Source organism: Typopeltis vanoorti, chromosome 11 (genome assembly GCF_054136105.1).
Source record: "Typopeltis vanoorti isolate ZY-2024b chromosome 11, IOZ_Tvanoo_1.0, whole genome shotgun sequence".
Taxonomy (NCBI): Eukaryota; Metazoa; Arthropoda; class Arachnida; order Uropygi; family Thelyphonidae; genus Typopeltis; species Typopeltis vanoorti.
This window is the reverse complement of record NC_143559.1, coordinates 91107602-91123427: the sequence shown is the minus strand read 5'-3', so window position 1 is coordinate 91123427 and position 15826 is coordinate 91107602. Positions and strand designations below refer to the sequence as shown.

At 35.6% G+C, this 15826-nt stretch overlaps 1 protein-coding gene across 1 annotated transcript in view; it reads right to left on the bottom strand.

The window, feature by feature from the left end:
- The window catches only part of LOC150101845 (3'-5' RNA helicase YTHDC2-like), a 503757-nt gene that overhangs the window by 137779 nt on the left and 350152 nt on the right, over nucleotides 1-15826 (bottom strand). The window contains exon 18 of the mRNA XM_090400932.1: nucleotides 8972-9137. Within this exon, the coding sequence (XP_090257058.1) occupies nucleotides 8972-9137 (166 nt within the window). The remainder of the gene's footprint in view (nucleotides 1-8971; nucleotides 9138-15826) is intronic.

Sequence of the window (15826 nt, the reverse complement as noted above, 5' to 3'; positions counted from 1 at the left end):
ATCCATAACTTAATGGTGGATGACAAACAATATTAAACAGGAACTGCATGCGAAAAAGAGGCTATGGAAGAGATATAAGGAGACAGGTGAAGAGAAGATGCAAGAAGAATATAAGAGACAGGCCAGGGGAGTGACTAGTATGGTAAGAAAGGCAAAACTGGAATATGAGAAAAGATTGGCTCTTAGATCCAAGGAAAATCCTAGGGGATTTTTTAGCTATGCGGCCAGTAGGGGGGGGGGAGAAATGACAGTGTCTAATTTACAGGCAAACTGGCCTGTAATTAGACACTTCTAGTCTGCTACCGCCCTTATGCAATGGCACTATCTTACCTTCCTTCCATTCCATGAGCACCTTTCCCGCAGCCAGACTTTCATTGAAATGACAGGTCAAAGGCACGGCACTGTCAGTTCCTTAGCGCATTCTCTCAAAACTCGTGGTGAAATACCATCCAGAGTACTCATCCTGGAGGAATCAATTTTAATACTAGAGGGATAGGGCAGGTTCGGGGTTTAGAGGTGCAGGAGGCAAGTGTGTTCAACATACTGAGTACTCTGGATGTTAGTAAAGCGGTGGGACTGGACGGTATTTCACCACGAGTTTTGAGAGAATGCGCTAAGGAACTGACAGTGCCTTTGACCTGTCTTTTCAATGAAAGTCTGGCTGCGGAAAAGGTGCCCATGGAATGGAAGGAAGGTAAGATAGTGCCATTGCATAAGGGCGGTAGCAGACTAGAAGTGTCTAATTACAGGCCAGTTTGCGTGTCATCAGTAGTTAGCAAGATCTCTTGGAGAAAGTAGTGAGGGATTGTATACAGCATTGGGCAGATGAGGGTAATGTTATCTGTGAGAGTGAACATGGATTTGTGAAGGGGCACTCTTGTTTTAGCAATATGCTAGCCTTTTATGATAAAGTTACAAGAGCATTAGATGAGGGAAGGGCATACACTGCCATTTTCCTAGACTTAGCAAAGGCATTTGACAGGGTGCCACATGATAAGCTGATATTGAAGTTGCAGCACATGGGTCTGAATGTCAGACTGGGCAACCGGATTCAGGATTGGCTGTCCGATAGGTATCAGAGAGTTGTGTATGGTGGAGCAGTATCAAAGAGGCAGAAGGTTACAAGTGGTGTTCCACAGGACTCAGTGCTGGGACCTATATTGTTTAACCTTTATATCAATGACATTGTCTGTGGATTGCAAGGGGATATTCAGTTGTTTGCAGATGATGCGAAGCTGGGAAGAATTATTAGTAATAGTGAAGATGTGGTAGCCCTGCAAGAGGATTTGAATAAGCTAGACAGATGGGCAAATGAATGGGGGTTTCAGTTTAATGCAGCAAAATGTAAGGTCTTGAGGTTTGGAACACATCGATGGGACACTCCATACTCTATTGGAGGAGTTAAACTGGAGGAAGTAGGGGAGACAAGAGATCTGAGGTTGTTGATTGATAGCGAACTGAAATTTAGGGGACATATTGCAAAGGTAGTGAAGGTAACACAGAGGATTGCTGCAATAATGAGAAGGACTGACCTGCAGAGATAAAATGGTTATCATTCTGTTGTATAAGACTCTGATCAGACTACACTTAGACTATTGCTCTCAGATCTGGGCTCTAGGATTTGAAGGGGATAAATTAACCGTGGAAAGGGTACAAAGGCAGATAACAAAGATGATGTCAGGACTGTACAATGTTAGTTATGAGGATTGGCTGAGAGAGTGTGGACTGCAGAGTTTGGTGGATAGAAGGAGAGGCGATATGATAGAGACTTTTAAACTGTTGAGAGGTGGTTACAGGGTTAACACTGAGGAGTTCCTTTGCTTGGTTGAACAGCAGGAAGGAGTCATGACAAGGGGCCATCCCTGGAAATTATGAAAGGAAACTGTGAGAAAGAGGGTGAGGAGTGGTTTCTTTGCATGGAGGGTGGTTGAACCATGGAATGAATTGCCTGATGGAGTAGTGAGATCGAGAACAGTTAACGTGTTTAAGGAGTGGTATGATAGACTTTGTGCTTCCTAGGAGGGACCTCCCTTAATGAGTCTTGATAGACTTGTGTTTCTTAGAAAGGACCCCCCACGATGAGTCTTTTGACTCCATGGAGGCCTGAATAATAATAATAATAATAATAATAATAATAATAACTTAAAACTGGTTTAAACACTGTCTTATATACTGCCAATTTAGTGTTTTGGCTAATTTCTCTCTTATTCCATATAAATTTATTCAGCTGGCTACCCACCATACAAGTCCTACCTATTCTGTTGTCTATTTCCAGATGTAACCTGTCATCTTAACTAAAAACTGTGCCTAAATACCTGAAATATTTTACTTGTTTATAGGATCTCCATTCAGAATGCAATTGAAGTTTTCTATGCTCCTGACTATTTTCATCATTTTTGGTCTTTTTATTGCTGATTTTCATGCCAAATTTACAGATGTTATTCAATTTAGTTAGTGAATCCTGGAAACCTGCACCAGATGTATTTAGGAGTACATCATCATCTGCATAAAGCAAAGAGCTAAGTTTGACATCTCCAATTCTAATATCACGCCTAATGCCATTTGCTTTCATAATGTAACCATATAGATGATGAATAAGAGTCGAGATAATGTGCATCATTGTCTTACCCCTGATTTTAAATCAAACCATCTTCCTGTAGTTCCTTCAATTCTAACTGCTGACTGAGAGTTTAAATATAGTTGCTCTGTATAATGTTCCATTCACCCTATAATTGTAGTTTTGAAAAACTCTTCTTGTGCTTTTTTTCCAGATCAACAAAACTCAAGTACAGATCCTTGTCATGTTCCAAACATTTCTCAACCACTTGTCTTAAAGTGAAAATATGATCTTGACAACCTCTATTTGGCCTGAACCCAGCTTGTTCTTCTTCAAGTCTCTTTTCTTATCTTAAATAAATATGGATGCGAAAAACTTCCTAATTTGGGAAACATTAATCATCATAGATCCAATTTACATCCTAGGCCACCTACAAATGCCCACAGAGGGCACAATATCAAGATAGGCCTTTAGAGTCAGAGTGATGGGTTTCATTGAGTACTGCATTTTTTTTTTTTTTTGTATGTGTGTGTGTCATAAATGTTATTTGTACCACCTGAAAAATGTCTCGGTGACTGAAACGAAATATTGGAAGCATTAAAATTAGTTTTTAATCCTTTCTTGGTGTTATCAATACTCCATTAAACCTCAAACATGATATCCTTTAAGCACTTTAGCCTTAACATATGTACACCAACTCTCCAACCAACAGGCTGTGAGCATAAATATTTGTGATTGTCTTTAGGTGGAAGGTGAATGTCATTGAAACAGTTCCATATTTGGTCTTTAGAGCAAGGTTTCCAAGACCATGTAAAAATAAATTACAAATACAATATATATATATATATACATATCTCATCTCATTTTCCTTTTACCCTCTTTTACCTTGCAAGGGTTTATTAATCATCGGACCTACAACCGATCATAGGATAAGGTGGTCAAGCCCTACGCCCCAGTGTATCCTATGTCCTGTAGTGTTGAGTTCTCAAGGCCGGTTTGCCTGCTTTGCAGGATGAAAAACCCCAGGATAAACTGGGGAAAAAACCCTACTCTCCATGCCCAAGACTGGCTATCTTGGCTATGGCTGAGGAAGATCCTTCAGATTCTCACATCACCGACAGGAATCAAACCTAGGACACTCCTTCTCCAGGCATATGGTTGCAAAGCACACAGCCAGTAGGCTAATCGCGCAGACTAAGTGCTATATTTACTTAACTAATAGATCATTATACCAGTATTTTGCTTTGGCCACCAAACAAGAACAGCAAATACCCATCTGGAGGAAAGAAAAATATGTCCACTACCTGTACTATAGCCATTCTGGAATAGCAGACTATTTCATGGATATGGATCACTGGAACAAAATCTCCATTTTATAGAAGATATAAATCAGATAGATCATTTTTAGAATCTGCCACAGCATTACAACATTTACCAAATCTTAAATTCAGCTGCCTCACTTTAACAAAAAAGGTTGGAAGCCATAATTGCGAGACCACATGATTGCATCACTACACCCGCAGAAGAGGCTAGTTAGAACTGTGGAATTCTCACTATTTGTATTTGCCTTCCTGCAATGATTAGTGTATTTCTTTGTGCTCGTGAAGTTTGCTTTGATGGCAATGGCAAAGGCAAAATACTGGCATAGTAATTTATTTGTTAAATATATTTAGTAATCATCTCTAAACGTGTATTTTCTCCACTAGACATCAACATTAGAAACTGGATGAGAGACAGAAAAGAGATATGATAGGCACATGAGTGATCACTGAAAAGCTACTTATATGTAATGAGGATAAACAGAGGTTTTTACAGGAATGATAGAGGAAATTTTTCAGTACAAAACTAATATGGAGGGAGGGAAAAGAACTAAGGTTCATTACTGGAAATTGAACAGGAATAAGGTTAGCAATGATGTGAGGGTTTTTTTTTTTTTTTTTTGCTTGCAGAGTGGTGAATGCACTGAAAGCAAAGTATGACAAGTATTGTATGAATGTTGTTGCTGCGTAAAATGATGTTCAGGACCTCTCTTGATAAGGACTCCATAGAGATACCTATGCATTAATAATCTGGTGACATTAGAGGATATACTTATAGATAATGTATCAATGTTCTACTGGAAAAAGAGCAATTACAAGATTTTCATTAGGGTTGCAGTGTTTGGATTACAGAGCAAATGATTATGAGAAGATTGATAAAACAGCTTTGAAATAGTGAAAAAGGGAATGGAAATTAGTCAAGGGGTGCCTCTAAAATAATCAATATTGGGTTGTTTTCTCCATAAATAGTAGTAGGAATCAGGTAGGATATGCATAAAAAAAAAACCATGTAGGAATACAAGAAGAAACATGATGAGAGACTACTAAGTGGTATGAAATGCAGGCCAGAAAAAGGCATGGCAAGACAAAACTGTATTATGATAAGAGGAAATTAGCTATGCAATCTGAGAGAAATCTCTGAACGTTCTTGTGGATGATAAATAAAAGCAAGAACGATCATGGATTGATCATTGATATCATCCAGGCAGACAGAGTATGGCAAAATTTATGTGAACAGAGCAGTGAGAGTATACCGAATATTAGCATCTGTGCAAGAGAACCCCTGATATCTGTAACCAGGTTGTTTAATTTAAGTGACAGTAGTGGCAGGATCTTTAAGGGAAAGGAAAACGATAATTCTATTACATGAGGAATGATCCAAAACCGATATGAGAATAATAAACAAGTTGGTATGCTGATCTGGTTTGCCAAATAGATAATGCTTCTGCTTTCCAACCAAACAGTTGCAGATTCAGATCCACTGAGGAAATGTTTGTAAAAGTCCTCTAGTAATAGACGAATTTTGTATGGTGTTAGACTACCCTTATTACTAAAGGCCTATAAGGCTTTAAAATTTGTGTTAGGGCTCTAGAAGGTTTCCTGATTATCTAACTATCTGACTACTCCAACTACCAATGTACAATAGGTAATAGGTTTACACCTTCCATGAACAGGACCACAAACTAAACAGTGATAGTTAAGCCCCAAATTCAGAAAGAAACGCCTCTCTACAATTGCCTGCTTTACTTGCTTCTTATATCTTTCAACATCTGTCACTTCCTATTACAAGAATTTATAATTAAATATGTTAATCTTTAAATTACCACTGCTGTTTAATTTGTACATTAAAAATACTCCATAATCCAAAAAAGAATCTTCCGTTATTTTCTGATGTAATGAAGTTGGGGAGAACAGAAAGAAATGAAATTATGAGATCCTGCATGAAAATTTGAAGAGACCGACTACTGGCAAATGACAATGACATCACTCCAATGTTGAAAAATGTAAGGTCATACATTTTGGAATGTGAACAAAAGCAAATTTATTACAGTGATGAGACTGAACTACAAGCAACTATTGAGGCACGTGATCAGAGTACCATACTGGAGACATAAGGTAGAAGAGGACAAAACAGTGCAGTACGTCTTTTGGTGGTTGAGAAAAACACGGTTGAGGAGGAAGTTACTGTTCCTCTTTATATGGTATAAAAATGATCACATCTGGGGCACTGTGCTCCAGATCTTCAACACTTATTACTTCCTACTGCAAACAACTGCAAGAATTTACAATTAAATAACTTAATCTTTAAATTATGTGAATAACAAGAATATACTTCTCTAGAATTTTGCATGATACAACTGTGTGTACACATAGTATTATGTATACCACTCTAAATGGTGTATGCTTCAACTTCCACTGCTTTAGCAGTTAAAATAACTGGAATGGTGGATATAAGTATGTAATAAAACATTGACTTATTAAACTATTCATAGTCAAACCCTTTTATAAAAAAGTGTATATATGTATTGGAAGACTGATCATTGAAAAGCTACTAATATGTAATGAGGGTAAACAAAGCATGCGCTGCAGGAAAAATTGTCAATCACCATCAATCAAACTGCCATTGCACTACACCTTTGCTGTATTATTACCATAATAAAATAATCGAAAAAAATGTTTAAAACATGTGTAATATGTGAATGAGACTAAATTAAACATGATTTACACATCACTTAAAGTAGCATTTTCCCACGTCAGATTTTCTTCTTCACTGACAAGTGAAAAAAAGCTGTCAACAGTCACCGGTCATCAATTTGCATTTTACAATACACTGTAGATGTTCATATACATTTCTGTTTTATGTTAAATCACATGCTTTGTTTCCATCATGTGCCAAAGAAGATTAAAAAAACAAGATTCTAGAAAATGTATAAAAATTTCCATTTTAACACCTCTAGTTTAAATATTAACATCCATTTCATTATTCAATGGTTCTTACTTATTTCCTAACTGTATACAATTTATCAGTATAAATTGTATGTTACAATTTATACTGATAAGTGCCTTCGTTATCAGATAACACCTAACTTTTGTACATGATTCAGTTTTTCTGATATGGTATTTATGCATTTAAAAAAAATACGAAGAACAAAGTTGTTGTTTTTTTTTAAAAAAATCATACTGTTTTTCTCTGAGTGTGAAAACAGGGTTATTAGTTTTAAAAGACTTGTAGGATTACGATTAAATATTCAAAATACAACTAGCCTATCGTAATGACGATAGGCTAAAGATACACAGCAGCTACAATGCGCTACGTATTTTTATAGATATCTCATAAAATAATCTTTACAGAAGCTAAACCAGTATCCTCTCAACATATTACATAATTGAGAAAACACATAGCATATAATGAAATAGGCTAATAATAAAAGCAATACCAAATGTGACAACTAGCAAATTTCACCAGTATAGGAGGCAATGACAAATGTATTTCACTATTCTATTATTTATGTGTGTTGTATAACAGTATGTTTCTAATGGTTCTAATCCACTTCCTTACCTCTATATCCTGAGGAGCCAGAAGTTTGTGTCTCTGGAGATATCCTATTTTCTGGCAAATGCCTTGTTTTAATTTATATATATATATATATATATATATATATATAAATTGATAAGAATAAGAAAAGAAAAATCCATAGCCTACCCAAGGTAAAAAAGTGCTATGGGCATGCAAATAACCTTTTGTGGGTTTAGCAACATAAAAAAAATTAATTTCCAGGTGAATCTGAAACAATTGGCATAGTTTTTTTTTTAGTTCTAAACATTTGTTGGTGTTAATTAAGAGTACTAATTTTTTAAAAAAGTAGGTGAAGTGGGTTTGATATATAAAAAAAAATATTGGAACAAATTCAGATTTCGTGTTTATTATCTCTAAGTACTATAAAACCTATTATAATGCTAATCAATTTATATTAGCAACAACTGCTCACTCATCAAATGTAACATCAATTAAATAATTTTCTTTAGATTAGTGAATTTCTATATTATGGTATTAAAATGTACACAAGAATACAGTAAAAAGTATAATTAATAAGTTCGATTCAAGACAAAAATGAAAAGCTGAGAGAAACTGTATTTAAGTAGTATATATGAACTAGAATTCTTATTATGATTACCCAATGGTAGCCATTCATTCTAGAGAAACAAAATCAATAAAAAATCAATTTGCATTACTGTTGCACTGAATAAAAGTACTTTTTATGTACTATAAAATCAATACATTTATTCCAACGTAGTCTGATACGAGGCAGCAGTATGTGTAGCCAATACTAAATTATACAATGCAAAGCAAAAAAGTTGCCACATTTTTCTAATTTTCCTTTCCTACATATTAAGATGAACTAGATTTTTATGCCTAATTTTTAGAATGAATTTCTCAGCTTTAGGAACTATAATATACCTAATAGCCAAGAACCAATAAGAAGGAGAGGAGGACATAAGATGCACTTCTTCACTTCATAATAACACTGCTTATAAAACGGTGCTGACACAAAATCAGACTTCGGACATGTTCTTGTTCGCACACTTCAGTGCAATAAATCACTCTTTTGAATTAATTGGCTGCAAGCTAGTCAACCTTAGCTTCAGTAGTTCACAACAAAAAAAAATACAGGTAATGAATATATAAAAAAAAATTAGGTCACTCCCTCATACATATATAAGGTAAAAAACTTAACTCTTAAATGTTCTATATATTACTCTAAGGTAGTAGTTAAGTTTATTTTATTTTTCTTCATTCTGCTGCCAATGAATAATTGAAATATCCCAAATAATCAGAAATTAAAACAAAAAACAATAATTAAATTGCTTTCTAACTTCATTTCATTATGTTTAAGTGCACATTATGTTTAATAATGTGCACTCGTTTCATTATGTTTAATACCTGCAAAAAACAGAACTTTTTGCAGGTATTTTAAATTCAATTTAAAAAACTATGCAAATTTTACCAAATAAGCTAAATTTTATAGTCATATACATTAATTAACAACATCATATGAAGTTTAACTTCATTTACAGGTAAAAATAATAGCCTTACATGGATCACGATATGCTAGTGCACAAACAATAGTTAAAACTGGATCCAAGCACTTCAAAACAACAGAATACAAAACCATCTTGCCAAGTCTTGGTTCAATTGGAAGATCCAAAAGATGCAATCCTAACTCAGTTAATTCTTCCCAAGGATCAAGAGCATCAATAGTCTAAAATAAAAATAATTAGCTATAAGTATGCATACAGTTAATTTCTAAAAGAAAAACCACTTCAAAAACATAAATAAATATATTAATGATATCTGTTTAAAGATAAGTATTTTTTAAAATGTAGCTCATAGTTAAGGAAATTTTAATATGAAAAAAAAAAAAAAAAAGAAAAAGAAAAGAAGTCATATTTGCATGAAAGAAGCATATTATTTGCCAATGTCTACATAACAACACCTCAGCAGCTTTCAGAGGTGAGCTGTGTGACTCAAATACAAAAACATTATTTGAGAAAAAATAAAAGGATTCGAAAACAACCAAACCATGGAGATTCAGTGACAAACCCTAAAGAAAACATGGACTGATTGAGCTAGAGAGCATGTGGTGAGGTTGTATGCAAGGATAGAAAAATTAGAACTCTAATGGTGGACTCCAGAAGTTAAAGAAGCAGTCAAGAAAACGAAGAAAGCAAATCAAAAGTTCCTGACAAGTAAATCAGCTTGTGCTCTCGGAGAATACAAAGAAATATGTAAGAAAGTAAACCTGTGTAACACTAGATAAAGAAAGTCATGAGAATACTTTGGTAAAAACATGGAAAATAAATGTTAAAGATACCAAGCAATTTTAAATCTGGTTTTACTCTATTTTTTCCAAGTAAGCAAACAGACAAAATGTCAAGTTTGCGCCTGCAATTTATGCAAGACTAGCTGATCCCACAGGTAGTGCAAGACCAAGGCAACTCGTGGTAGAGGTGGAGCAAGCTCTGATCACTAATCTTAATATTTACCCTTAATGCCAAAACACATCTCCAAGAAGGGGATGTATGATGTTTTGTATTAAAGGCAAGGGGCCACTACCCAGACCAGTTTCGACCTTTATTGAGGTCTCATCAGTGGGGAGCCAGGCTAGAAATACCAAGATTTAGTAATGCAGAGCTTGTAAGTATTTTACCAAAACGAGTTACCATAAGGTGTTATAACCTTATTAAATAAAAATCTCAGGAGGAGATATAGATGTAGAAAATTACCACGAGTTGCCTTGGTCTTGCACTACCTGTGGGATCAGCTAGTCTTGCATAAATTAAAGGCGCAAACTTGACATTTTGTCTGTTTGCTTACTTGGAAAAAATGGAGTAAAACCAGGTTTAAAATTGCTTGGTATCTTTAACATAACTATACCCAAGTTAAAAATACTTTCTACATGGAAAATAAATATCAGGAAGGTAGCAAAATATTCTCAAGGGTATTGAAAAGCTTTGATGTGTTCAAAAGGAATCACAGATGATCAAAGTAACATGACACTGAAGATAAAGATATTCTAGATGTGTGGAGTAATTACTTTGAAAGACTGATAAATGAAACAAGCAGTGAGAGAAATGTGGTAGAAATACTCAGCAGGAATGCAGTTCAAGTTGATGTGCAGTGTTCAAGTTGATGTGCAGTTTCCTACTTCATGTTGATATGCAGTGCATATCAACATGAAGTAGGAAAAGCCACTGAAATCCTGAAATGTGGGAAAGCAGCTGGAATAGATGATATTTGACCAGAAATACTCAAATGTTGAGGTATAAAAGTTTCAATCAAAGGCTTGGTACGAGAGTTGAAATCCTGATGATTGAAGTAAGATTCTTATAGTACCCATCTATACATATCGGTCACTGAATTAGAAACTTTTAATTAATACTGTGTTGGACTTCCTTTAGTCTGAATTACAGCACATATACAGTTTGGCATAGATTCTACAAGATGTTAGATTGTACCTATGTCTACAACACACAAGGAGTTCATTAGACAGTCCTTTAACAAACTCAGATTTGATGGAAGAGGATCTTGCTCCCAGATCTGTTTTTCTATGCTTTTCGGATCTGTTTGACATTTGTCATCCATGAAACAATCGTCACCTGCTGTATAAAAAATCAACACCACAGGCTGGACTTGACTGGCAACGATGTTCAGATATTCCTCAGAGGACACCTGACCTTCTGACAATATCAGGGGACCTGTTCCATGCCAACAGAACATGAGTCGTATCATGACAGCCACTGCAGGACCTTGAGTTGTGTTTACAAGGCAAGCTGGGTTCATTGCTTCATGGGGCTCTCGCCAAACTCTCTGCCTACCATTAGTACAGAACAAGATGTACCATGACATGTTGGACCACATGAGAAAGACCAAGATGTAGGTGGATTGACACAGTAAGAAGTGCCTTTGAAGAAGGCAACAATATAAGATCCGATAATATTGGAGCCTTGACAGATAACAGATTAATATGGAGGAAAATTGTGTCAACAGGAAGTTAGCAATGTTTAATGTGACTCCCATCCATGAAAGACTACAAACCTATAGGATATTAATACCGCAGGTAAACTAAGGCTTCTTAATCAATTTTAAGTATAAATAATAAACTTCTTACTATCATCCTCCAATACGCAGAATGATAGTATCACAACAAGCAACAAAATACATATTCCCCCCACCATCCCAAAGACATTCACAAACATTCATGCCAGCAAATGGATTAAAATCCATGACTTACTGGCTAATTAATAAAAATATCAGCTAATTAATGAAGCCGTTGAAGAATCATGAATATGACACATACAAACACTTCCATGTACCTCTATACCTCTAAAATGACAGTGTATTAAATTATAATCATTTTGGTGGTTTTTTTCACTGCATATGTTAATTTTTTTTTTTTTTTGTCAGTAACTGTGTTCTTTAGTAATCATGTAATCCTGTGATTAACCTTGGCCATCTAAGCAACATGCTTTCTGAACTTCACCTCTCTACCTACCTCCCCAAATTCCTAACTACATTTCCAGCTTGTTATCTTTTCATCCCAAAATGCTAACTTGACACTTCTCCACATTAAACTGGCATCCATTATCTTTTGCCCTTTACCTTATACATCTGTCAGTCTGTTTAAATCATCCAGCAAGTTTTCTACATTGCCTTGATTAACAATTAAGCTACCCAATTTTGCATCATTAGTGAAACAACTGAATAATTCTCTTCAAATCATTCCCTATATCATTTATGTACAAATTAAACAGTAGTGGTCCAAGCACAGAGTCTTGTGGCTAGTCTCCTGGAACTCTTCCCATTACCCAACTCAACTGTCACTCTATTATTTAGTAAATTACTAAGGCATGACATATCCTTCACAAATCCATGCTCTTCCCCCTTATCCACTCATTCCTATTCTGTCAGAGACAGAATAGGAATGAGTGGATAAGGGGGAAGAGCATGGATTTTTTTAACATCATTCCAGAGCTATTGATTGGTCTATAATTTTTTATGACACTCTTGTGGCCTATTTTATACAATGGAACTATTTGTCCTCCTCCTACTTCTAGAACTAGGGCTTGACCAGAGCTGAGACTTAAGTTAAACAGCCTAGTCAGAGGCAATACCAATTCCTTTGCATATTCTCATAATACACAAGATGAAATCCCAACTAATCCTTGGCTGTGAGTGCTCCCAATTTATCAACCTCTATTCTTATATCAATCTCTGTCACAGCAATATCCTCACAATAAGAGTATAAAAAAAAAGTTAGAGCTTTAGGTCACCATACTGAAACTGCATGGAGTACAGTCAAGTCTTTAATAGCTTATGATATAGAAAACACAAGATGTTTATCTGAAAATAACAAATCATCATCAGCAATTGCAAAATGAATTTCAAAAGACATGAGATGCACACATGTAACACAACATAGTCAATTAGTTAAAGAGAAGAAATCATTACAGTTTAAGCTGAGAAAATGTCACAGTGTTTCAGCAATCTCTTTGAACAAACACTCAAATTTGAAATGGTAACAGTATAGTAAACAAGTCTTAGATCAGAAGATTCCATTTCATAGAGACATATTCAAACTGTCTGATTTCATTATTTATTTAGGGCATTTTGTCTGCAAAAAATAAACTCTGCAAGCAATTGAAAGTGCTTCCATGGTAGGGGCACACACTCTGGCCTTACTCAATATTTATCTACTTACCTACTAATCTTTCCTACTTTTACCAGCTATTATATACAACAAGATTCAACATATCATCCATTTCAAAAAATGGACATCATCATAAATAGATGATAATTGTTAATGTGTGTGTGTGTGTATTCTGGTTGGTATGCCTGTTCTGCAGGATGAAAAATATTTTAACCTACATATGAAACTAGCTAAGTTACCTTCACTTGAAAAGCTCTAATAAAGGTTCTTTGCATCCTAGATGGGATTCAAACACAGGTCTTTCCATCAAAATCAACTGGCATGAGGGTTCTTTTCATTTAACGAAAATATTAATTATGGAAGTTGCCGGCCTGGTTGGCCAAGTGGATAGCATATCCGCTCCCCAGCCAAAAGGCTACGGGTTCAAATCTCACCGTGGGCATGGATGTTTGTGATTGTCTGTGGAAATACCAGTGGTGGTTGGGGGGTAGGTGGCTCTGGTGTAGTTGCGGTTGGTTGGTGATTGAATGATGGAGACGGAGTTGTAGAGCAGGTGTCTTCCCTTGATGAGTCCTTGGACTCCCTGGAGGTGTCAAATAATAATAATAAAATAATAATAAAGTTAAACGTTAGAAAACTAAAAAGTTTCAATATTTTGAATATTCTGAAAAACATAAATTCTATGTAGCTCCCTAGACATAAGATACTAAGTAGCATAAAGTTTCACTTTTACTTATCATCCCAAAAACTTTCAGTTATTCATAATTGTGATGAATGACTGGATTAGAAATTAGAATGCATGACAAAGTTTTTGAATTCGTAGTGCACAAGAAAATTAAAAGTTTAGCTTCACGAGATAAAAACAAACAAAAATAAATTTTCTGCTTTTCTGCAAAATGCCAACTTAATATTAAGCTCCTTTTATAACAAATTCCAAAATTTAACTGGACTTTTGTTTTTAATTATCATATTATTTTTCTTTACACTGATTCTTGTAGATAAGCTTATACATTACTTAGATATACTTCGAATTTTTTTTTTAGGAAATGACAATGTAAACTAAATTATTAATTATAAAAACTTTAATTAATAACTACCTATATTTTGGCAATGTTACAAGAGAATGCCACCCACATTCTCTTGGCCGACACCAACAAAGCTATTCGTGCACTAGAAGTAGAGCTTGCCGCAACACTGAATGGTGACCTTAGGACAATCCTTTCCGACATCTCAAATACTTCAGCAGAAAAAGAATTTCAATGTATACGATGTTGGCACATTAAACAATTTGAAAGTTTACAAACTAACTCAGTTTCCAAACATCAACTACCTCTCAACACAGTAATAAACCTATCATCCCTTACCCTGAAGCAATCAACACACTTGTGCAAGTGGCCACAACTTCACTATAGCACCTAAAAAGATCACTGCAGAAGAAATAACGATACAGGTAGAACGAGGTATCCGCAGCCTTCCCAATGATATTGCCAACAATATCAGGCTGGATATAGCCAGTGTTCTTACCCAAGCCAAACCACCAAAAAACAACCTATCAAAGCTCTGCAAGAAAAAGCAACAAAAAAAAAAAGTAATTACTAAAGCAGATAAGGGAAATGCAACTGTGGTTCTAAACCAATCAGATTACACAGGTAAGCTTGCCTCTTTACTTTTAGATCATTCTACCTAACTCCCTATAGAAAATTATCTCACCAGCACCCAAATCAGAACAATCCACAGGCTCCTTAAGAAGGTTACTTCTTTGCCTGTGGAAGTGACTAACAGACTAAAACCTTTCAACTTTAGAACTGCCCACCCCCACCACCAGATATATGGACTACCAAAAATCCATAAGAAAAATGTACCATTATGTCCCATTGTGGATGGCATTGATTCCTCCATATAAAAATTAGACAAACATTTAGCCAAAGTGCTCAAACAATATAGTAGCAACACACCTTCACACATTAAGAACTAAGCCCACTTTAGAGCCAGTATAGGAAACCTCACACTCCAATACACTGACATAATCATGTTTTGATTTCTCCTCCTTATTCACCAATGTCCTACTCAAAGATAAGTTAGATCTCATCCAAGCCAAATTTCCTCTGATATCTCAGCTGTATTTCAGTTCACCAGAGCCTCCATAGCTCAGTCAATACAGACAAAACCTTTTGTTTGGAAAGACCTGGATTCGATTCCCATCAGTGATGTGAGGAATCTTTCGACTAAAGGTGAGTTAGCTGGTCTCATATGAAGGTAGAGAGTTTTTTCTCCTAGAAACTCAGATTTTTCGTCTCTCAGAACAGGCAAACCGGTCAGTAGAACACACACAATTTACAGACAAGAAAAATTAGGGGTATATCTTATCCTCGTATTATGGTTAGGAAATCCAAGGATACTTAAAAGGCCGTGGGAGCTTAAATGCATGTTAAAGCCACTGATGAATGACTGAATTTCAGTTCACCATGAAATGAAATAGGGCTGAGATATCTCCACTCTCTCCAACCCTGGCCACCTTTTTATGGAGACCTTTGAAGAAAAAGCCTTCAACTCTGTTCCATATAAACCCATGGTTCGACTATGCTATGTGGATGATGTATTTCCCATTTGGCCACAAGGCCTGGGAAATTTCTCAATACACAATTTCTCAATACACTTAAACAATCAACACTCCAGGATTCAGTTTACCTTGGAAAAGGAAAACCACAACAACAACAGTCTCCCTTTCCTAGACACTCTGG